General features: G+C 36.9%; 1 protein-coding gene across 5 annotated transcripts in view; it reads left to right on the plus strand.

Annotated features, from left to right (window-relative positions):
- Positions 1-10,892: 10,892 nt before the first annotated feature.
- LOC110297693 (solute carrier organic anion transporter family member 6A1-like) overlaps positions 10,893-24,446 on the plus strand; it is a 109,145-nt gene continuing 95,591 nt past the window's right edge. For all 5 annotated transcript variants that reach the window (XM_021166614.1, XM_021166623.1, XM_021166641.1 and 2 more), the window contains exons 1-3: positions 10,893-11,318; positions 12,916-13,173; positions 18,322-18,510. In XM_021166614.1, coding sequence (XP_021022273.1) covers positions 11,027-11,318; positions 12,916-13,173; positions 18,322-18,510 — 739 coding nt within the window. In that variant the 5' untranslated portion in view covers positions 10,893-11,026. The remainder of the gene's footprint in view (positions 11,319-12,915; positions 13,174-18,321; positions 18,511-24,446) is intronic.

Genomic DNA, 24,446 nt, shown 5'->3' on the forward strand with positions numbered 1-24,446 from the left:
GAAATCCGCCTGCCTCTGCCTCCCGAGTGCTGGGATTAAAGGCGTGCGCCACCACGCCCGGCTTAAAAAATGACTTTTTTATATTACTAATTATTTTATGGGAGCAAGTTAGAAGTTCATGCAAGAATACAGAGTAATAATGTAAAATACTAATAAGTATAATTATATTTTCATTCTTGTATAGATATCATTACACTTTCTCACTAGACATTATCTTACTCACTTTACCTTTTCTTCTCATACAGACCTGTTTGTCCCTTCATTGCCTACATTTCCCTGCCCTCATAGCCTGTTTTCTGCAAGTGTTATGACTATTCTTCACATCTGAGTGACGTACCCTGGGTAACAAATTTAGAAGTTTATATTGCCACCAGCACTGAGTAAAGGTTTTTCTTTCCCCATGTTCTCATAAGCATTATTCATTCTCTTGAGGACAGCTGTTCTGACCACATTGAGTTGGAAGTTCCAGCAAGGTTAAATTTGCATTTCCATAATGGAAAAAGATACCAAATATTCTTCAAATATTCATTGTCTATTTGTACTTTAAAAAATTGATTTTAGGAGACAGAGCACATACAGTGCCTTCTTCTAATGCATATTCTCCATCAGGGGAAGAAATTCCCCTTTGTCATGAATATTTTGTTGCCTAAAATAATAAAGTAATAAACAGACAAAGATGTATTGTCTCCAAAAAAAAAATCACCTGATTATTTAGCCAGATGTTCATGGCACACACCTCAAATCACTGCAATTGGAAGGAAGAGACACATTAATCTCTGATTTCAAGAACAGCATGATCTATAGAGTAAGCTAGCTCCAGTACAGCCAGGGCTACACAGTAAATCCTTTTCCAAAAAAAAAAAAAAAAAAAAAAAAAAAGACTTCCAACATAGGCTTTGTTAGTGATGAGATTTCCTTTACAGATCTGTTTCAGCTGTTTCCCAAATGTTTGTGTATATTATACTTTCACCCTTCATTTCTGTTTATTTCATTAAGATCTAATCCATTCTAAAATACTTGTACAAAGCTAAGTCTATGTGGACCAAAGAACTCCACATAAAACCAGAGACANTGAAACTTATAGAGGAGAAAATGGAGAAGACCCTCAAAGATATGGGCAAGGGGAAAAATTCCTGAACAGAACAGCAATGGCTTGTGCTACAACATAAAGAATCGACAAATTGGACCTCATAAAATTGCAAAGCTTCTGTAAGGCAAAGGACACTGTCAATAAGAGAAAAAGGCAACCAACAGATTGGGAAAAGATATTTACCAAACCTAAATCCAAAAGGGGGCTAATATCCAATATATATAAAGAACTCAAAAAGTGGGACTCCAGAAAAACAATAACCCCTTTTTAAAAATGGGTACAGAGCTAAACAAAGAACTCTCAACTGAGAAATATGGAATGGCTGAGAAGCACCTAAAGAAATGTTCAAGCCGGGAGTAGTGGTGCATGCCTTTAATCCCAGGACTCTGGAGGCAGAGGCAGGTGGATTTCTGAGTTCGAGGCCAGTCTGGTCTACAGAGTGAGTTTCAGGATAGCCAGGGCTATACAGGGAAACCCTGTCCCAAAAAGCAAAACAAAACAACAACAACAACAAAGAAATGTTCAACATCCTTATCATCAGGGGAATACAAATCAAAACAACCCTGAGATTCCACCTCATACCAGTCAGAATGGCTAAGATAAAAAAAAAACAAAAAACAAAAAACAAAAAAAACAAAACCTCAGTTGACAGCAGATGCTGGTGAAGATGTGGAGAAAGAACGCTCCTCCATTGCTGGTGGGATTGTAAGCTGGTACAACCACACTGGAAGTCAGTTTGGTGGTTCCTCAAAAAATTGGACATAGTTCTACTGGAAGATCCATCTATATCACTCCTGGGCATATACCCAGAAGATTCTCCAACATGCTCCACTATGTTCATAGCAGCCTTATTTATAATAGCCAGAAGCTGGAAAGAACCCAGATGCCCCTCAACAGAGAAATGGATACAGAAAATGTGGTACATTTACACAATGGAGTACTACTCAGCAATTAAAAACAATGAATTAATGAAATTCTTAGACAAATGGATCTGGAGGATATAATCTTGAGTGAGGTAACCCAATCACAAAAGAACACACATGATATGCACTCACTGATATTAGTGTTATAAGTGGATATTAGCCCAGAAGCTCAGAATACCCAAGATACAATTTGCAAAACACATGAAACTCAAGAAGAAGGAAGACCAAAGTGTGGATACTTCAATCTTTCTTAGGAGGAGGAACAAAATACCAATGGAAGCCATTACAGAGACCAAGTGTGAAGCAGAGACTGAAGGAATTGCCATCCAGAAACTGCCCCACCTCGGGATCCATCCCATAAACAACCACCAAACCCAGACACTATTGCAGATGCCAACAAGAGCCTGTTGACAGGAGCATGCATGATACATCTGTCTCCCGAGAGGCTCTGCCAGTGCCTGACTAATACAGAAGTGGATTTTCACAATCATAGATTGGATGGAGCACAGGGTCCATAATCAAGGAGCTAGAGAAAGCACCCAAGGAGCTGAAGGGGTTGGCATCCCCATAGGAGGAACTATAATATGAACTAACCAGTAACCCCAGAGCTCCCTGGGACTAAACTACCTATCAGAGAAAACAGACAGAGGGACTCATGGCTCTTGCTGCATATGTAGCATAGGATGGCCTAATCAGTCATCAATGGGAGGAGAGGTCCTTGGTCCTGTGAAGGTTCAATACCCCAATATGGGAATGCCTGGGCCAGGTAGCAGGAGTGGAGGGGGGGGTTGGGGAGGAGGGGGAGGAGGATAGATTTTCGAAGGTGAAACTAGGAAAGGGGATAACATTTAAATGTAAATAAAGAACATATCTAATAAAAAAGGAAAATATAAACAACACAACTTCCTGCCCCCTCCAAAATAAGAAAAGAACTGAATCTGTGAATCTGAACGTTCAGACTTTTCCATGATCACTTTTCCTCTTTCCCTGCTTGTTCTTGCCTTCATCACTAACAAGTCCTTTCCTTCATTGGAATTAGAGCCTACTTTGTAATTTCAATATATATTGAAGATCAGCTGAGGCATCTAGACTCATGGAATAAGCAACTACTGACCATGATTTCATGGACAGTCATTGTTGGACTAGCTGCACCAGAGCTTGTAAGTCATTTTAACGAAATTATAAATACAATTTTTAAATTACATATATATATATATATATATATATGTATGTATGTATAATTTCCAGAGAGAGAGAAAGACAGAGAGAGAGAGAGAAATTCATTTAATAAGTTCTGTTACAATAGAAAATCTGAAAAAAATGGCTAAATAGATTTTAGTATAATTTCATATTTAAAAACACCTATGTACTTTGAATAAAAAGAGATAATTAAAAAGATAATGAGCAACACAAATGTGTATGAATAAAAATGTATGTCATAAAAATAATATTTTAATGTGACCCTGCTTGATTTGATTAAAAACAACAAAAATCACTGATAATATTCCTTTGTCACAGAGAAATACCAGAGGGAAAACATATTCATTTTGAAATTAGTTTATCTGTGCTCTGAGAATGGGAGCAGAGCATAAAAAATACTGTGACTAATTATATTTCTTTTTATACTCACCAGGTACTGTATATGGAAAACAGAGCAGTGGTAAAGTTGTACAAAATGCAAATACAGCAACATAAATAAAAGATCTCCACCAACCACGCTGCAGTATTCAAAACCCCTGAACTAGTCCACTTGTGCAGAAAAAGATAGAAAATTTAAGTTAGGAGTTTTAATAAAAATCATAATCTGTTGGTAGAATTTTCTGTTTATTTACTTGTAGTTTGTCACTATGAATCTGCTTTGCTGACAAGAGCGGATTGTCAGCATTCACTGTCATTGTTTTGTTTTTCCTCCTATCAGAGCCTCACCTCTGCACTTCCCTCTTCACTCACATGACTCAGGCAGCAGACTGTCCTGCTTCTTCCTATTTAACCCCACCCCCACCCCCACCCCCACCCCCACCCTGGCTTTAATCTATGCCTCTAGAAAATCAATACTTGTTTCTTTTCCTGGCTTCTTTAATCTTACACCTGGACCTCTGTAGCAAGAAACCTGAATCTTTGGGTTACACTTTGCTTGTTTATTGTCCCAATCTTCATTTCCAATATCTGGTTGTCATATGTTCATATGCAGCATCCATAGGAGCTAGCCATTTCTTTCTTATTATTAGGTTTATTGCTGTTTATGTATTGTGGTGCTTTGGAATGAGACCAGGGCCTTCAGCTTGCCAAGCAGGAGCTTGATAATTAAGAACTCCCTACCTTTCTTCTTAAAAGACTTCAATGTACCTCTAAGCTGAACAGCCTCACCTTAATTCCCCCAAACCCTTGAGAATACATAGATTGCCACTGTCACTGGCTCCCTGTTGTTTGTAATATCCACAAGTTTTGTGTTTACTAGTACTGTAAATCTGCTTATATGTTTTAATAACATATTACATGTGACACATACTGTGTGCAATTGTACACCTAAAAGAACTGAGGCTTCAAATAAGTGCAAATCCTTTAGATATTAAATCTAAGCAAAAAAATTTGACAGAGTACCAGCTATATTTTTAAATCAAAGTATTTCCTCATTGTACAAATAAGCAGTTTGAAAACTAAGCACGTATGATTCCACTATACAACACTCAGCAAACTGTTTGAAAGCCCCATATACTAGTTTTCTGATACATATTGAATAAAACATATAACAAACCTTCTTTGAACAACATTTAAAAAGAAAAGAGAAAACATCAGAGCATGCTGTTTTCTTTCATGGAAATAATGAAATGCTTCTCAATTTGACCCATAAGTTTAGTTGAAATCTAAGTGGTTTCATCATTATCAGAATGCTGGATTTACCAGAAAGAACATGTGTTTATTTTAAATAATTTTTTTATTCTTAAAGTCTTGTTACATTTATTTATTTGATGTATATGAGTGCTTTGCCTGTATGCATGTAGTGCACCATATTCAGAGATCAGAAGAGACTGTCACACACACCCTCGACTTGTGTTTACAGATGACTCTGAGCCCTCATGTGAGTGCTGGGAACCCAACCCAAGTCCTCTGAAAGAACAAGTGCTCATTACTGCTCACTTCTCTCTTCAGCTTCAATGCGTGCCTGTGTTTGTATGTGGTGGGGATATGCTTAGAGACAAGTGTTAAACCATCCACAAAAATTCAAATACTAAAAAATGAGGTTTTAATACCCAAATAAAGAAAATGTATCATGAGATATAAAAAAGAAAAGAAAAGAAAAGAAAAGAAAAGAAAAGAAAAGAAAAGAAAAGAAAAGAAAAGAAAAGAAAAGAAAAACGGTAACTATGAGAGTATTTAAATATAAAATTCTGTGTTGCCAATAATATTTAGTAAGTGCATAAATATATAAAAGACCAAAAAAAAGTCACACAATCATCTCAATGTTTTTAAAAAGTATTAGATCAACAGTGTCAACTAAGCAGAACCACTCAGGGCTGCCAGAGACTAAGCCACTAATCAAGGAGAATACATGGGCTCTTCCCTGGCTCAAGCAAATACGAAGCAGAGCACTGCCTTTCTGGCCTCAGTGAGAAAGGATGTCCCTAATCCTGAACAGGCTTGACACCCCAGGAAAGGGAGAAGCTGGGGAGGTGTGAAGTAGAGGTGTGTGGCTAGAACCCTCCCACAGGCAAAGGAATGGGGGTAGGGAGGTAGGACCTCTGGGAGGAGGAACCAGGAAGGGGGCAATGTTTGGAATGTAAATAAATAATTTAATAAAAATGTATTGTGGAAAAATTCAACCACTCTTCTAGTTAAACCTCAAAGAAAGTATCAGAATAGCCATGTACCCTCAAGTATAATAGAGGTATTAATCCATGGCTACAGGAAGGCCTGATCTAAACAAGGGCAACCTGAAAGCCTTTCCTCTGTAGTTAAGAATGGAAAGTGAGTGTCAACTCTCTGCACACTTACTCAAGAGAGCTCTTCTGTCTTAACCCAAGTAGCTGGATGAGGAAAAGAAATAGAAAAATTATACATAGGAAGAAGGGATAAGATACTACACTTAACACCCTCTGAAGACACATGGAGACACATGCTCCACTATGTTCATAGCAGCCTTATTTATAATAGCCAGAAGCTGGAAAGAACCCAGGTGTTCTTCAATAGAGGAATGGATACAGAAAATGTGGTACATTTACACAACAGAGTACTACTCAGCTATTAAAAAGAATGAATTTATGAATTTCCTAGGCAAATGGATGGACCTGGAGGGCATCATCCTGAGTGAGGTAACCCAATCACAAAAGAACTCAAATGATATGAACTCACTGATAAGTGGCTATTATCCCAGAAACTTAGAATACCCAAGATACAAGATGCAATTTGCAAAATACATGAAACTCAAGAAGAATGAAGACCAAAGTGTGGACACTTTGAACCTTCTTAGAATTGGGAACAAAACACCCATGGAAGGAGTTACAGAGACAAAGTTTGGAGCTGAGACAAAAGGATGGACCATCTAGAGACTGCCATATCCGGGGATCCATCCCATAATCAGCCTCCATATGCTGACAGCATTGCATACACTAGCAAGATTTTGCTGAAAGGACCCTGATATAGCTGGCTCTTGTGAGGCTATGCCGGGGCCTAGCAAACACAGAANTGGATGCTCACAGTCAGCTATNGNATGGATCACAGGGCCCCCAATGGAGGANCTAGAGAAAGTACCCAAGGAGCTAAAAGGATCTGCAATCCTATAGGTGGAACAACAATATGAACTAACCAGAAACCACCCCCCCCCCAAGCTCGTGTCTCTAGCTGCAAATCAGAAGATGGCCTAGTCGGCCATCAGTGGAAAGAGAGGCCCATTGGTTGTGCAAACTTTATATGCCTCAGTACAGGGAAACGCCAAGGCCAAAAGATGGGAGTGGGTGGGTAGGGGAAGGACTTTTGGAATAGCATTGAAAATGTAAATGAAGAAAATACCTAATTTAAATAAATAAATAAAACATTGAGTTCATTTTGTATTGGCTAACAACTAGCCACAGGACCTACTGTGAAGTCTTGTTACATGTAGTGGCATTCTGATTAGAATACATATTGTCTCAAGGTATATGACATCATGTGGGTAGGGAGGTAGTTGAGAGCAGCTTGATGCAAGGAAGAATATATTGTATGAAAAAAATCTTTTGATTAAATAACCAAAATGAAACCTTCTATGTATAATACACATAGTTACTGTTATAATGTACTTAATGCATATTGAATGTTTTTTAACAACAAAACATAAAAATATAATGAACTTTTAAGTAATCATATTGGTTATATTTTGAACAGTAAAAATACAAATGCACAGTCTAACTGTACTTACATTTTCATATGTGTATACAACACCCACAGTTGAATACATTTTCTATGTATTATTCAACCGGTGTGCTATACAACATAAACTAAATAGAATAGTAAATCATATGACTTATACTTCTTGCATAGCTTCTTTCACAGGAATCCTAAAATTTCATATTCCGCCTATAAAACCCAGATAGTATCTGATCCTTAGTGCAGCATCAGCAATAGCTTTAAAAGAAACATAGCACAAAAGCTTAACAATCATACTTAGTCATACAAAATACAAGTGAACTATCTGTGTTATCTATAATGTTTTTGTGCTATTCTCTATTACTTGGAAGAGAGAAGGTGGGTAAGAACAGAGGAAGAAATAGGTGTGGGTGTAAAAGGGTGGGAGAGAGAAATTTGTAAATATTTCTGTAAAATTTTGTAAAATTCTGTAAAAATTTATTCTAACAAGTTTCAAAATAACATGACAAGAAGCTGGTTATAAATTCATGCAAGAGTTAATGAGAGTCTCATAGTTGATGCTAATCCTGAGCCACAGTTGCTAGTTTTGGGAGTAGTGAGTCTGTTCTGTTAGGACTTTACATTGCTTGAGTGAGGACTGTTCTTATGTCAAGTAAAGTGCTTTACTCAGTACTTAATGAATGTAAATGCTAAGTGTACCTAAGAAAATGTCAGAGAAATGTCTAACTACTGACTGACAGCACAATTGGGTGGCATAGCCTTTTATTTAATCAAGTAATAGGAACTAATATACTTTAATTATTAACTTAATTTTATCTTATTTAATCTATATATTAAATGTAGCATAAATATATTTATATTCAATATGAACATAAATAAATTATATGTCCTTTAATATATCACTACATACATTTTCAAAGTAAATATAAGTTTATCTTTTAAAAATGATATCTAACCATTGATTTATGTGACAGTCTCTGTACCAATACAATGCTGGTTTGTTGTTGTTGTTGTTTGGTTTTTATTTTTCTATTTTTTTATTTTTTTAATTAGGTGTTTTCTTCATTTACATTTCAAATGCTATCCCAAAAGTCCCCCATACCCTGCCCCCCTACTCCCTTACTCACCCACTCCAACTTCTTGGCCCTGATGCTCCCCTGTACTGAGCCATATAAACTTTGCAAGACCAAGGGGCCTCTCTTCCGTGGCCTGACAAACACAGAAGTGGATGCTCACAGTCAGCTATTGAATGGAACCCAGGGCCCCCAATGGAGGAGCTAGAGAAAGTACCCAAGGAGCTAAAGGGGTCTGCAACCCTATAGGTGGAACAACAATATGAACTAACCAGTACCCCCCGGAGCTCATGTCTCTAGCTGCATATGTATCAGAAGATGACAGTACTGTTTTTTTTATCACTAGGCTCTGAAATGCAGACTGAGGTCAGGGATGGTGATTCCCCCAGAAGTACTTTTATTGTTGAGAATGTTTATGCTATCCTGGGTTTTCTGCTATTCCAACTAAAATTTTTCAGAATTGCTCTTTCTATCTCTGTGAAGAACTGAGTTGTAATTTTGATAAGGAGTGCATTAAATCTGTGTATTGCTTTTGGTAAGATGACTATTTTTACTATGTTAATCCTGCCAATCCATAAGCATGGGAAATCTTTCCATCTTTATCGATTTTATTCTTCAGAGGCTTGAAGTCCTTGTCATATGGATCTTTCACTTCCTTGTTTAGAGTCACACCCAGATATTTGATATAGTTTGTGACTATGGTGAAGGGTGATGTTTTGAAGACCCAGAAATAAACCCACATATTTTGGTCACTTGATCTTTGACAAAGAAGACAAAACCATCCAGTGGAAAAAAGAGCATTTTCAACTAATGATGCTGGATCAACTGGCACTCAGAATATAGAAGAATGAAAACTGATCCATTCTTAGCTCCTTATACAAAGAAAAAGTCCAAATGGATCAAGCACCTCCAAATAGAATCAGATATTCTGATCTAATAGAAGAGAATTAGGAAAGAACCTCACACACATTGGCACAGGGGGAAATTTCCTGAATAGAACAGCAATGGTTCATGCTCGAAGATCAAAAATTGATAAATAGGACCTAATAAAATTGAAAAGTTTCTGTAAGGCAAAGGACACTGTCGATAGGAAAAAACAGCAATCTACATATTGGGGAAAGATCTTTACCAAAACTCCATTAGAGAGAAGGCTAATATGCAAAATATGCAAAGAACTCAAGAAGTTGGACCCAAGAGAACCAAATAACCCTATCAAAAATGGGGTACAGAGCTAAATGAATAATTATCAATTAAGAAACCTTGAATGGCTGAGAAGCACTTAAAGAAATGTTCAACATCCTTAGTAATAAAGGAAATGCAAATCAAAAAGACCCTGAGATTTCTTTTTACAGAAATCAGAATGGCTAAGATTAAAAAAAAAAAAAAAAAAAAAAAAAAAAAAAAACCTCAGGTGACAACAAAATCTGGTGAGGATGTGGAGAAAGAGGAACACTCCTCCATTGCTGGTCTGACGACAAGTGGGTAAAACACTTTGAAAATCAATCTTGTGGTTCCAGAGAAAATTGGGCATAGTTATATCTGAAGTCTTCATAAATTGTGGCAACATGTCAACATCTTAAGAGAGAAGATAGGTTCATCTGGAATAAAAAGATACCCTATGCATACACACGAGTCAGGTAAATCCTAAGAAGGAAGCTGATCTGAAATCACATTTTTATATAAAACAAGTTTCATATCATATATCATGGTCCTTCTCTCAATGACATATTTCCCCCACTAATGTTAGAGCTGCTGTGCAACCCCTGCCTTCATTTATAGTAAAATATACACCTGCCTTCCTTCATGTGTAGTAGAATATACAGCTGCCTTCCTTCATGTGTAGTAGAATATACAGCGGCCTTCCTGCTCTTGGCTGAGAATGAATTTTCAGGAGAACTCTTTCTCTGTGTAAAGCTTTTCATTCAAGTCCATTGCTTGATACCTTTCATTCTGATTTTTGGTTGTTCTTCTAGTTCTTCCACCACAGTGGATAGGGATAAATAGTCTCATATTTCCTGATATTTACTTGCTAACTAATTACTATAGAACTTTAATTTCTATCAAGTGACATTATCCAGCTGTAAAAACAAAATATCTTTACCAAAACTCTATTAGAGAGAGGGCTAATATCCAAAATATACAAAGAACTCAAGAAGTTGGACTCGAGAGAACCAAATAACCCTATCAGAAATGAGATTCAGAGTTTAACAAAAAACAGACGGAAGAAAGCCTGGAGATAAAGATTCCTTAGTTCTTTGCTTACACTTTTATTTTTCCCTGTTTGTTTTACAAATAATTTTATTATTTATTTGACATTTTGTTCATCATTGTTTGATCATATTCACCTCCTCTCTCCTCTTTCCTTTCTTCCTCCTTCCCTTCTTCTTCTTCCTTCTCTGTGACACAAAGAAGATGGAATTCAGGCTTAGAACTTCCGCAGCGTCACTCAAGAGGTCTGTAGGGACGTTGGCTCCCTGTGCTGGAAATAACGTTCCCTGTAGAGTTCCAGTGGCAGTGAGAACATTACTCACCTCGGCTCAGGGAGTACACGGGTGCTCAAAACACACCGACAGTATCCTCGGAGCTGCTTTCGATAAGCCATGGCCCAGGACAAGAAAAAACAAAAAGATGCAGTGAAGCAGGCTCAGGTGGTAGACAGGGATGAACACCAGAAAACTACAGAATACAGGAAAATAGGAGCGTACCTGATAACAATTCCAGCTGCCAAGAAGAAGTTTGCAGATATCTCAGATAAGACAAAGCCAGATCCAACAGACAATGATTCCTCGGAGGGGCCATTTGGTTTGGGCCCTCTAGTTTACCCTTGTTTACAGCGTTTCAACACCATTGAGTGCTTCCTGACTCTGTACTTTATGTTGACCTTGTCTCATGGTAAGTGGGAGGAGCAGGGTGGTTCAGGGGAGAAGAGTCACTGAAGTAGACATGAGACTGACACACTGTGGGAAGTAGCATGTGGATGACTTCTGATTCGTTTTCCAAACCTGAATGAAAATCTCTTTACCCAATGCACTTCCATTGCTTTCAGTCTTTGGCTCCCTGTTTGGTAGGGTGCATTCCATACTGTGGGTTATAGCTTGAGAACAAATGGGAAGTTGGTGTTGAGTTAGTAGTGCATGTTATTTAATGATCAAGTTACGTTGAGGTTGAATGCTCCAGAGATTAAGATATAATTGAAAATAGCGTCGCCATCATGACGACTTCTACTCACAAGTTTGAAATACACTTGAAAAACCAGGTTTCTGCATGCAGTTTGATTCCTCATCTTTGAATTGAGGGGTGGTGAGACTTCAAGTGGTTCAGATCGCAGGAAGAAACACATGAGTGTTTTTATTCCCATGTGTCTTATCCTTTCTCTTCCTCTTCATCCTATTATCTTATTATATATTTTTACTAATAATTTTTATTAACTTGGAGACTACATTTGCTCTCTAGCTTCCTGCTGGCTCTCACACTTAACCATTGTCAGTGAGAGGCTGGGGGCAGTAGGTATGAAATGTATACGCAGAATCTTCTGTGGTTTTCTGATTTGAGTGGTGATTTTGGCAGCAGGAACAACACTGAGTGATTGAGGTTCTTGTTGGTAAAGTAGGGAATAGATACTCTATCAGCATCAATCACGAATGTTTCAGCAGCACTGAGGTCCTGTGTGCGCCCTGGGGCCTTAGACCAGCAGGGATCAGTTGGTTCTCAGAGCTTTGGGAGCTTTAGGAAGAGCAGTGTGGATTCCTGCATCCCTGCAATCCAAGGAGCCTTTGAGGTCATTGGGCCACAGCAGCTCTATGGTGGCTTCAGCAATGACATGTGACCCTGCCACTTTGCAGATGCAGTGTAAGTTTTAATTTGAAACTACTTTCTGTTTTCACTCCAAGAAATGGAATTGTTTTGCGACTATTCCTTAGATCACATCATTTTTTCCCCTGTATGATTGTTTTCATTTTTTACACGCTGGATGGTGATTGTACAAATATAATGCTACATTTATTTATTCCATGCTCTTTAGAATGATTTATTTGAACATATACTTTTTTATTTTAAAATTGAAAATGCTCAGAAATGTTGAACTTTGAGCACAGAATCTTAGATCTGGAAAAAGGTTGTACTTTGAAATCCAAGCTGGATTTCAAATGTCTTTATAATTTCATATTAAAAAATAGGTAAACATCTGTTACATTATCTATTAATTCTTCAAAATTGGAACATGATATATCTAATATAGTAATGAGATGATTCGAAAATAATTTATCTCTAAGAGACTACTAATAGAGGTACATGAAATAGCTTCTCATATTCATATAATAATATTTCATGAAAGTTAACAAATTTATTTTTATTTATAGGTTCTACTCTTTGATAGTACTATGAAATTTAAACAGTGTCAATATAATTTTCTTTTAATTATTATAATTGTGGTCTGTTTTGTCTTTTAAAATGTAATATATTGACTTTTGTCTTTCTTTTGTCTTTCTAGGTATGCTGTATGCTCTTGTTGATCTGAGTTTAAAAATACTTGTGTCTCAATTTTCTGCATCAAATTCAGAGACATTCCTAATGGATTTTAGTGATTATTTTGCCGCTTTCTTGGTATCAATGTTTGTAGCACACTTTGGAGGTAGAGGGAATAGGGCAAAATGGGTGGCAACTGCAAGCATTGTTACAGGACTTTCAGCAATAACTTTTGCTGTTCTGTTCTTTCATTATGAAATTATAAAACTGAGCATAGTAGAAGGTGAGATTTTTTTCTAACATACTTTCATTATCAATATTTATTTAACTCTCAGGTTCAAGAAATTTAAAATAGTTTATGATGTATATCTATGTATCCTTTCTTCTGTATGTTTTTAATAATATCTATATTTCTGTATTATGTAATATGCTAATAATATTTATAGTACTCTGAGTTTTCTCTTGGAAGGAGATGAGTCTAAGCAGAAACATTGTGGGATAATTTATAAAGTTATTTCTTTTATACAGTTTTAAGGATATTACAAATCTATAGAGAACTCTGGAAAGTCATTTTATTTCGTACCAGATATTTTAATTATGCTGTTTGTTTTATTCATAGCACAGACCCATAGAAGTTCAATTACAGGAATAAGCCTACATAGAATGTAGGGGTGACTAGAAAGGTATTGCTTTCCAACAGCTGTATGCTACTCTTTGACTATCATTTGAATCTTCAAAGATAGCGGCATTGTATCATTGTTCAGTGTTGATTGCACAATTTTCCCTATCCCTAGGAAATAAGATCTACTTGAAATGTCCTTGGCATATACTTCTAACATTATTGTCTCAGGTCATTCCCTATCATGTATAGACTTTTATTGGCATATTAAGTTGGGTTTTAACAAGAAATGATGAACAAGAGATATGTATTCACACACGTGTATATGTATATTAATGTTTTTGAAGTTTATGATCTTTAGTTTACATAATATTAATTTTAAAAGTACCTAATATGAAGCACAACTATTTCAATATAAAAATACTTGCGTACAATGTAATGCATAAAAATATAAGATGTCTATATTACAAATGTTTCTAAAATGTCATTGATATCTTTAGACCTGATATTTTCTTCAATGATAAGATGACTAATGAAAAGAAGATAATGAAAAGCATTTCCTTACTTTGTTCTCTTTGCAGCATTCTGGTCAGAAATGATAAGCTCCTCAGGAACTTGTCATGATCAATATTAAAAATTCTAATTTTCTTTTCTGCTCTTCCCTTTTTGTGCTTTCATGATTAGTTACTAGGTTCATTTTTCAGTGTGTGTGTGTGTGTGTGTAAGCCAATGACACCAGAGGCTAGAATAGTCCTCTTGAAGTGTAGTTGTTTGTGTTCTTTGGCTGGATAATGTCTATGTTTGATAATGTCTATGTACTCTTTGCTACAGTCCATAGCTTTCTATTTTCTATTTATTATCTGTTCATTGCTTGCATCTCTTATTTACAATGGTGACAGTTTCCTGATCAACACTCATGTAGAATATGTGTGACTCAACAAACATGTAGACATCATAGTTCACAATATCTTGAACAATTCATCACAAATTTTCTCCTGAATTTCTACATTGTCATCTTTGCTTTCTAGTACTATATATAAAGTGACCATGCACACATCTTTCTTAGCAGGTATACTGAGCTCAGGTTTTTGATGATACCCACCATCAGTTCGTACTTACTCAGAATGAAGGCAAACTTCTTTTCTATCATTAGGACCAGTGGATATTGAAAATCAGCTTTCCTTAGTCTCCTAGTTGCTACTTCCCTTCATTTGCAGATTGTTTTCTGTCTGCCAACATGATGTGTCAAAATCTTTCAGACCTCTAGTGAATGGGCTCAGCTATTCTATCCCATTGTCCATTTAACTCCTGTTTGAAAACCTTGGGAGTGAATCATGCACCTGCCAGTTTCCCTATGCCAAGAGGCTGCTGAGTCCTGTGAAGGATGAATCTGCTGCTGCCAATTGGAAGTGCAAGTTTCTTCACAAATGAATCTATTCATGTGAAAGTCATCATAGTCAACAATCTGTTGTAACCTTTGAAAAAAACGATAGTTTTTTGTTTTGTGTTTTGTTTTGTGTTGTGTTGTGTTTATTTGTTTGTTTCTTGGTGTTTTGTTTTGTTTGGGGATGGTTGTGGGTTTTTTTTTTTAATTAAACTTCTACATTGTCCTATGTTAGATGGAAAATATCAGCATGTAGGAAAATTGGTTTACTTTCTTAACATTGAAGTTTTACATTAGCCTAAGCTTGCATATCAGCTTTCTCCCATTCTTCCCTCAGGTGAAAATGAAGCAGCTATCCTCTAGTGATCATTCTGTGTTCACCTACTTCATCCTTCCTTCCATTGGTCATCCCCTTCACCTGTCTGCAAGGTCCCCTTCTCTGTCAGATCTCACTAGTGATTAAACACAATCAAATTAAGTCATTCTGTATTTTAAATTTTGACTAAGTCTTATTTTTCAATTTTGCATGTCTGCTCTTTCTCCTTCCAACCCCTCCTATGTCTTGCCTTCATAAACCATCACATTTTGTTCCCTCCCTCCAATCCTGTAAATTTTCACAGTTTATCACTATTGAATTAATGTCTGCTTTGTATATATAATGACTAAATTGTAATTAAGGGCTGAGGGGTGTTATATGAGATAAAAATTTTAATATTTTGAGTGTTCTACACACACACACACACACACACACACACACACACACACTATGTGCATACTGATGCCTGATTGTCAGATTCCCTTGAAATGGAGGTACTGTTGGGTTTGAGCTGCCATTTAGCTGCTGGAAACAGAATCCTGGTTCTCTGGAAGAACACACAGATCTCTGAAATACTGAGGACCTCTCCAGCTCCAAGTCTTTCTCACTCTTTTTAACACCTGTTGAAATCTTGTTTTCATATAAGAGTGTATGAAAGAAAACTTCTGGATTTTCTATACATTTCTTTGGCCAACTTCAACATGACATTCAACTAAAATAGTATAACAAAATAATTCTATCAAGTCTTATCATAACTGACTCGTGCTATTTGCTATAATTAAACCTTATGTGTTTTTATATTAGAACTTTAATCTGAATTTGTAGTATTGAACACATCCCACTTCTTGATAGTTTCTCTTTTGGAAATTTCTATGTATGCTTCTTAGGTGTTAAGTCACTTACAATATTCAATTTTCTTAATGGAGAATTAATTTTTGTTATTATTACTCAAAAAGATTAGCCAATAGAAAGCTGAGAAATATGATTCTTGAGAGTAGGTAGTCTAGTAAGTTTAGTTTCTAAAACAAGACAGAAATGAATAGAGTCAGGAGGTGTTTTATGACTGTCAGGAACCGAACATGAAGGTCTTTCTTGAGTCTATTCAACATGGAGTCAAATTGTCTTTGAATGTCATACGTTTTAAATCAACTCAAAAGTATAGCTAGAGATTTCGGGGAAAATAATAATATGTCTACAGTTGTAACTTTACTGAAAGTTTACATGCTGTAAAAGAGAAAATATTAAGGTGTTCATGATAATTACAGAAGAAACATATACTGGGCCACTGTGATAGTTAAGAGGAGCACTCCAAAAGGAGTTTTAAAGGATTATTTGGATCACATACTAAAAGACATCATCCAGAAAGACTAGAAGAATAAAAATTAAGAAAGTGTGACTGCTATAGGCTCAGCAATAAATTGGTTCCACAAGGATCACAGAAGATTGCAGAAGAGGGAAAGAACTTGATGGGGTAGAGGGAGTGAGAAGTTATCTGAAACATTGAACTTAGGCATGAAGATGCCATTGTAGTCTTGAACTCATGGAATCTGACTTTCTGCACAGTAGTTATCCAAGATAGCATCTGTGAACACCTATCATGGAGAGAAAATTAGCTCACCTGTAGATGTACATGTAGCTAGGTGTTTGTCTGAGAGAGAGAGAGAGAGAGAGAGAGAGAGAGAGAGAGAGAGAGAGAGAGAGAGAGTTGAGTCCCAGGCAAGGTGAGCATGGTCCACAATCCTATAAATAGCTCTTCTCTTGTCTTCCAGTAAATAATTTGAACACAGCTCATTGAGCCATTAAAAAAAAAAGACTATGAATGTAGAAAAGGGATCAAGTAGCAAAGTGGAAGCTATCACTGGGAATCTGAGGCAGAGAGAAAGAGTAAAGGTATGGCATCAATGGGAAGCTATTACATACATGTATGAAAATGTCTTAATAAATACAGAATGTATTTTAAAACAAAGAAGTTATGTGCTGAGTTAACTCATAATTTTAGTGCATCTTCCCACTCTCCACTGTGTTGCTTCTCACAAACTACGCGCAATGACATTCCTTGTACTTCCACTTTATTAATTTCTACATTTTACAAGCATGTGTCAAATTATACCCAAGAGCATCATAATAGTTATGGATTACTATTATGTGCTTAGTTCTGTCAATCTACTAAAAAATATAAATACACAAACCCTATAACCATGTGAGTAAGAAAATAAAGAAATGACCTGTGATCTAAATGATTTTAAAATAAAATGGGTAGCTGACCACAGAATACCTATGGAAATCTTTATCATTTAATACTTTGTCTTTATGTCTTGTTGCTGTGCAAAAAGATCAGAAAAAAAAAATGTAACAGTAGGGAATATTTGTTTTTATTTCATGGTTTCAGAGTGTTCCCTCCAGGGTTGCTAGTTTGAGTCATGACCAGGCAGAACACTGGGAGCATGCAAAGGAAATCTGTTGACTTCATTGTGGAACAAAGGAGGGTGAAGGCAGGAAGGAGCTGGGATAAGGTAGATATACCTTTCAGAGACCAGGAGGTGCTTCTCTCACACACACTTGTAGGAACTCTCCAAATAGTATCAACAGGGAATGGCTTATTGGATACATGAGACTTTAGAGAGGTATTCCATATACAAACCATAATAGTATATCATAGAATCTCATGGGTCTAAAAATAGGAAATTATTTAATTCTATGAGTAGTATATATGCAATCTGAAGATTGCTAAAGAAAGGGCCATGGAATTATACTCAGATGGTGAACTATCTAGGGCATTGCAAGTGCTCTTATTCAGGAGAAAAACATCAGAAAAACAGGGTGCAAAGTATTGGAAAATTGTGAAATATGTATTATGAGTGTAAAATAAGAATATTTGTGTACATGTAATCTTGTGCATATAAATAACTATATTATTTCATAATCTGTATATCTCTTCCAGTATACCACCCATTTTATTTTAATGTGATATTTCTATTTAGAACATAATGAGGAATTGATTGTATGACTATACTCAATCTAACAAGAAAAGCATGGTCCTGGTAGCAAAAGAAAATTAATTGTACATTTAATTGTTAACTCAATTCAGTAAAATATATTTCTTATCTTTCAGAGGATTTATGCAAGGAAGGAAAAAAAACTAAAGTTTGTGGGTCAAATGTAATACCGCACAAATCAATAAGTATCTCTCTCTTCATCTTTGGGCAATGTCTCCATGGAATAGCAGGGGTGCCAATTTATCTGCTTGCCCTAACTTTCATTTTTGACCACGTCCCCACATTGTCATCTGGATTATATATAGGCAAGTTTTAAAATATGTATGGCCCATTTTAAGTAATTATCAGATTTCTATATGGTTTAACTAATAGGTAAGTTCTGCTGGCCAGGTGATGACACTGTACTAATGAGTGATGACTTGGTTTCATAACTTCAAAAACCACATCTAATTATGAGAGTGGGAATACTAGTTAAATCATCTAAATGTCACTGAAAAAATTTTACAGGAATAGAAAGTATAGGAATGTTTCAAGTGGCAAAATTTTCTGTGTCTCTTGTTTCTCTTTCCCTGAGAAAGTGGGGAGAAAAATGAAGGGTCTAGGAGAGGGTAGAGAAGGGCATGGAGGGAGAGAAGGAGATAGCTGCACACAGTATCATCTCTTCATTTTATAGTTTCTTAAGTAAACTGTGTCCTGCATTAACTAAGCATTTATTCAATCTCATATAATCTATCTGGAAACCAGTAAGAGAATTTGATCCTGGTAGGCAAGAATGAAGAATTATTTTCACAGATCTGTTAGATATTATTCTTTTTCTTTTTTTAATCAATCATTGTATTAGTTTACATTTCAAATGATATCCCCTTACTGGTTATCACTCCCCAAACTCCCCATTCCATCCCCCCTTTCCTCCCTCCCCTTGCCTCTATGAGGGTGCTCCTCCACCCTCTCACACCCTCCTACCTCATCCCTTTAGCATACCCCTAGGCTGGGGCATCAAGTCTGCATACCTTCCTATTGATGTCAGATAAGGCCATCCTCTGCTTCATATGTATCTGGAGTCCTAGCTCCCTCATGTATACTCTTTGGTTGGTAGTTTCATCACTGGAAGCTATGAATGGTCCAGTTAGTTGATATTGCTCTTCCAGTGTGGTTGCAATCCCCTTCAGTTGTTTTAGTCCTTCCCCTAGCTTTTCCATTGGGGTCCCTGGGCTCAGTTCAACTGTTATATGTGAGTATCTGCATCTATATTGGTCAGTTGCTAGTAGAACCTCTCAGAAAACAGCCATTTCATGCTCCTATCAGCAAGTGCTTCTTGATATCAGCAATAATGTGGGGGTTTTAGTGTCTGCAGATGGGTGGATCCCTAAATGGGTCAGTCTCTGGATTGCCTTTCCTTCAGTCTCTGTTCCATTTCTTTCTCTGTTTTTCCTTAGAATAGGAACATTTCTGGGTTAAAATTTTTGGATGGATAACCCCATCCCTCAACTGGGGGCCCTGCCTGTCTGCTGGAAGTGGTCTCTAAGGGTTGTATCTTCCCTTTGTTGGGTATTGTTGCGGGAAGTATTAAAAAACAAAAACAAAATCAAACAGAAAGGTCCCATGTTTTCACACTTATGCTGGCTAATCTGCTTTAATCTCGTGTAGACTCGGACTCAGTGCTCCAAAATCTTTCTACCCAGCTCACTAGTCTCCCACTGGCAGTTCGCTACCCTGCCAGCCCTATGCTTCAAAACCCCCACAACTTTTGTGGTTCACTTCAGGCAAATCCGTGCTTTCTCTCTTAAACCCAGACTAGCTGCCACATTAAGGAAAACACAACACAAACTTAGTTCAGACACAACAGTTACTCAATTGCTGAGCACAACAACTAAAATCCTAACTTGTAAGCCTTATTAAATTTAAATCCTCTGGTGGCAAATCCTGGTGGATCTGCCATTGAAACTAGAAGACACTCATAATGACATCTTGTCCTCACCCTATCCCTGTTAGAGGACCTAACTCTTTCCTGCTTAATCTCTTCCTCTGTCCAATCTAGAAGTCCCGCCTACTCTCCCAGTGATTGGCTCCTTTATTCATTAGGGGCTTGGTTCACAAGAACAGCAGCAGGCCCATCCACAACACTTCCCCCTTTCTGTTCTAAAAAACAATACCTTTCTCTTAAATATAAATAGAGCATAACTATTACCATTTTGTAATCTATAAAGTATAAGATAAAGATAACACCCAGTCCTTCATTTATGTCATTAAGATAGAACATTGTCACCTGTCATAAACTAAAAGACTTATGATTCTATCTTGACTTATGTCTTGGCTTTAGATTGTATGCCACCTGAAAACCACCCTCTCAAATCTGTTCTCTCAAAGGAAATAGCCTGGGTTGGCTATGAGACTATGTGTAGCTTTTCAAACCCATCAGAAATCTGAGAATGATCAACATTAACTGAAAATATATACGAAGCCTAACACAGCTTCCAGAACTGAGACAAATTGTAGGGATAGCTGCCAACCTATATAGCCCCAGTAAGTAAGTTGGAGCACCTATCTGTCTTCAGCCTTCTGGCCCAGGATCATTTTACAGACCTAGAGAAACAGGAAATCAAGGACTAGCCTATTCTGTCTCAGCAGAACCAAGCTGTCCTAGCCTGTAAATTGTGTCCTTTTTTTCTGGACAGTATTAAGACTATAGATGAAATGTGGCAATTCTTGACTAGTGGCTGTCTTGCCACAACTGGAGCAACTCCATCAATACTAAATTTCTTCTTTGAATCCAAGAAAGGGAGGCTATTAGAAGATTTGTCTCAACAACAAGTGGATAAATAACATTAAATGTCACACTCTCAGTTATTTCTTATTAAATAGGTTGAAAACACCATAACGATAAACCCAGAGACATAAATTTGGATCTTAACTCACAGGCTTAAACTTCTCAGATCAATTATATGGTCAATTTTGGAGAATGTGCCGTGAGGTGCTGAGAAGAAGGTATATCCTTTTGTTTTAGGATAAAATGTTCTGTAGATATCTGTTAAAGCCATTTCTTACATAACTTCTGTTAGTTTCAATGTGTCTCTGTTTAGTTTGTTTCCAGGAAAATTGGTGAGAGTGGGGTGGGTATTGAAGTCTTCCACTATTATTGTGTGAGGTGCAATATGTGCTTTGAGCTTTACTATAGTTTCTTTAATGAATGTGGCTGCCATTGCATTTGGAGCATCAATAATCAGAATTAAGAGTTCATCTTGGAAGATTTTATCTTTGATGAATATGAAGTACCCCTCGTCTTTTTTGATAACTTTAGGTTGGAATTTGATTTTAGTCGATATTAGAATGGCTACTCCAGCTTATTTCTTCGGACTATTTACTTGGAAAATTGTTTTCCAGCATTTTACCCTGAGGTAGTGTCTGTCTTTTTTCCTGAGGTTGGTTTCCTGTAAGCAGCAAAAAGTTGGGCCCTCTTTATGTAGCCAGTCTGTTAGTCTATGTCTTTTTATTGAGGAATTGAGTCCATTGATATTAAGAGATATTAAGGAAAAAAGTAATGAAGTAAGGAAAAAAGTAAGGAAAAAAAGTTCTTGCAGCTGTCTTTTTTTAGGTTTGTTGAAGGATTGATTACTTTCTTGCTTTTTCTAGGGCATAATTTCCATCCTTGTGTTGGTGTTTTCCCTTTATTATCCTTTGAATGGCTGGATTTGTGGAAAGATATTGTGTGAATTTGTTTTTTTCATGGAATACTTTGGTTTCTCCATCTATGGTAATTGAGAGTTTTGTTGGGTATAGTAGTCTGGGCTGGCATTTGTATTCTCTTAGGGTCTGCATAACATATGTCCGGAATCCTCTGGCTTTCATAGACTCTGGTGAGAAATCTTGTGTAATTCTAATAGGTCTGCCTTTATATGTTACTTGACCTTATTCCATTACTGCTTTTAATATTCTATCTTTATTTAGTGCATTTGTTGTTCTGATTTTATGTGTTGGGAGGAATTTCTGTTCTGGTCCAGTCTATTTGGAGTAGGCTTCTTTTATGTTCATAGGCATCTCTTTCTTTTGATTAGGGAAGTTTCTTCTATAATTTTCTTCAAAATATTTACTGGCCCTTTAAGTTGACAATCTTTATTCTCATCTATACCTATTATCTGTAGGTTTGGTCTTCTCATTGTACCCTGGATGTTTTGGGTTAGTATCTTTTTGCCTTTTTCCATTTTCTTTGATTATTGTGTCCATGTTCCCTATGAAATCTTCTGCACCTGAGATTCTCTCTTCCATCTCTTGTATTCTGTTGCTGATGCTCACATCTATGGTTCCTGATTTCTTTCCTAGGGTTTCTATCTCCAGAGTTGTCTCCCTTTGGATTTTCTTCATTGTTCCTACTTCCATTTTTTGATCTTGGATGGTTTTGTTCAATTCCATCACCTGTCTGGTTGTGTTTTCCTGTAATTCCTTGAGGGATTTTTGTGCTTTCTCTTTAAGGCTTCTACCTGTTTAGCAGTGTTCTCCTGTATTTCTTTAAGTGAGTTAATAATGCCCTTCTTAAAATCCTCTACCAGCATCATGAGATATGATTTTAAATCTGAATCTTGCTTTTCGGGTGTGTTGGGGTATCTAGAACTTGCTGTGGTAGGCACACTGGGTTCTGATGATGCCCAGTAGTCTTGGTTTCTGTTAGTAAGATTCTTATGTTTCCTTTTACCATCTGGTAATCTCTGGTGTTAGATGTTCTAGCTGTCTCTGGATGGAGATTGTTCCTCCTCTGATTCTTTAGCCTCTGTCAATACTCCTGGGAGACCAACTCTCTCCAAAATACCAGTAGTCAGAGCACTCTCTGAAGGCAAGCTCTCCTCTTGCATGGAAGGTGCCCAGAAGTCTGGAGCTCAGATCCACCTCCTGATTCCTGGGGTCAGAGCCCTCCCTGGAGGCCAACTCTTCTCTGGTAGGGAAGGTGCCCAAGAGTCTGGGTCTCAGCTCTGTCTCCTGGCTGAGGATGAAGGCCAAGAAGTTCTGTTGCTTCTGTCTCCCACATGCTCTCCTGAATAGACTAGTCTCAGTGATTCCAAGATTCTGGGTGTGCTAGCGTCTGCCTTTGTCCTTTGACCATGTTGCTGCTATCACAAGACCTCTTGGTTTTTTGCAATAGATGTTGCATTCTACTCACCAGTGAGCTCAAGATCCTGGCTGTCCTAGGGTGCCTGCAGGGTGGAGAGGCCTCTTGGGACCTTGGGACCCTCCACCGAGATCACACCCAAGATCTAATCACCTTTTCTAAAAATGCAAAGACAAAACCTTTCTCCCAAATCAGCATATCCTTGAGGTGGTAAGCAGAAAAAAAACAAAACAAAACAAAACAAAACAAAAAAACTTTATTTTGACCTCTCTCCCAGAGAAATAATATAACCACAAAACTCAACATCACACCCATTTTGAAAATTAAAACAATTCAAAACAAATGAAGTAAACTAAAATACTGTATGTGTCAATTCTTAGGCCTTTTCTATTTTACCATGCAGGATAATAACCCAGAATTCCTATAGAGCTCGTGTTAGATAGAATTTGAGTATCCTGTGAGGTGTATTAGAGCAATATATCTTTATACCATCTTTAATATAACAATAGATTCACACTTCTATCTGTACCTGCTTATACACAGACAGCTAATCAATGCAAGATTTAAACCCAGAATTTCTGTGGAGCCCACGTTAGACAGAATTTGAGTATCCTATAAGATATATTAGAGCAATATATATTTATACCATCTTTCTGTTTGGCTTACTGCCTAAAGCAGCAATTTTGTTATACCATCTATCTGTTTGCCTCTCTGCCTGGAGCCACAGACATTTATTTTATTAATAACTGTTCACTGCCCTCTCGACTTAAAGTCAGTGACTAATTTTCCCTATCCTAGTTCTGAACCATGGGCAAAATTCCCCATGTGATTTGGACAAAATATGTATATAAATCTATCCTAAAAGCAAATAATCCTAATTTTATAAATTCACAGTTCAATCAATCTCTGCCCCAAGAAGTAGGCAACTTCCATTTTACACCTCTCTGACTCAGAGCACTCTGCACTCCCCACAGCAGGATACCTCAGAACCTGCCAGCGGTTTCTTTATTTCAATTCCTGTGCTTAGGTCCATGTTACTCATCTCATCAGTGCTACCTAGCTATTCACTTAAAAATAAATTTAAAGAAAGAAAGAAGAAAGAAAGAAAGAAAGAAAGAAAGAAAGAAAGAAAGAAAGAAAGAA

The sequence above is a fragment of the Mus caroli genome, chromosome 1, assembly GCF_900094665.2.
Source record: "Mus caroli chromosome 1, CAROLI_EIJ_v1.1, whole genome shotgun sequence".
NCBI classification, from domain to species: Eukaryota; Metazoa; Chordata; class Mammalia; order Rodentia; family Muridae; genus Mus; species Mus caroli.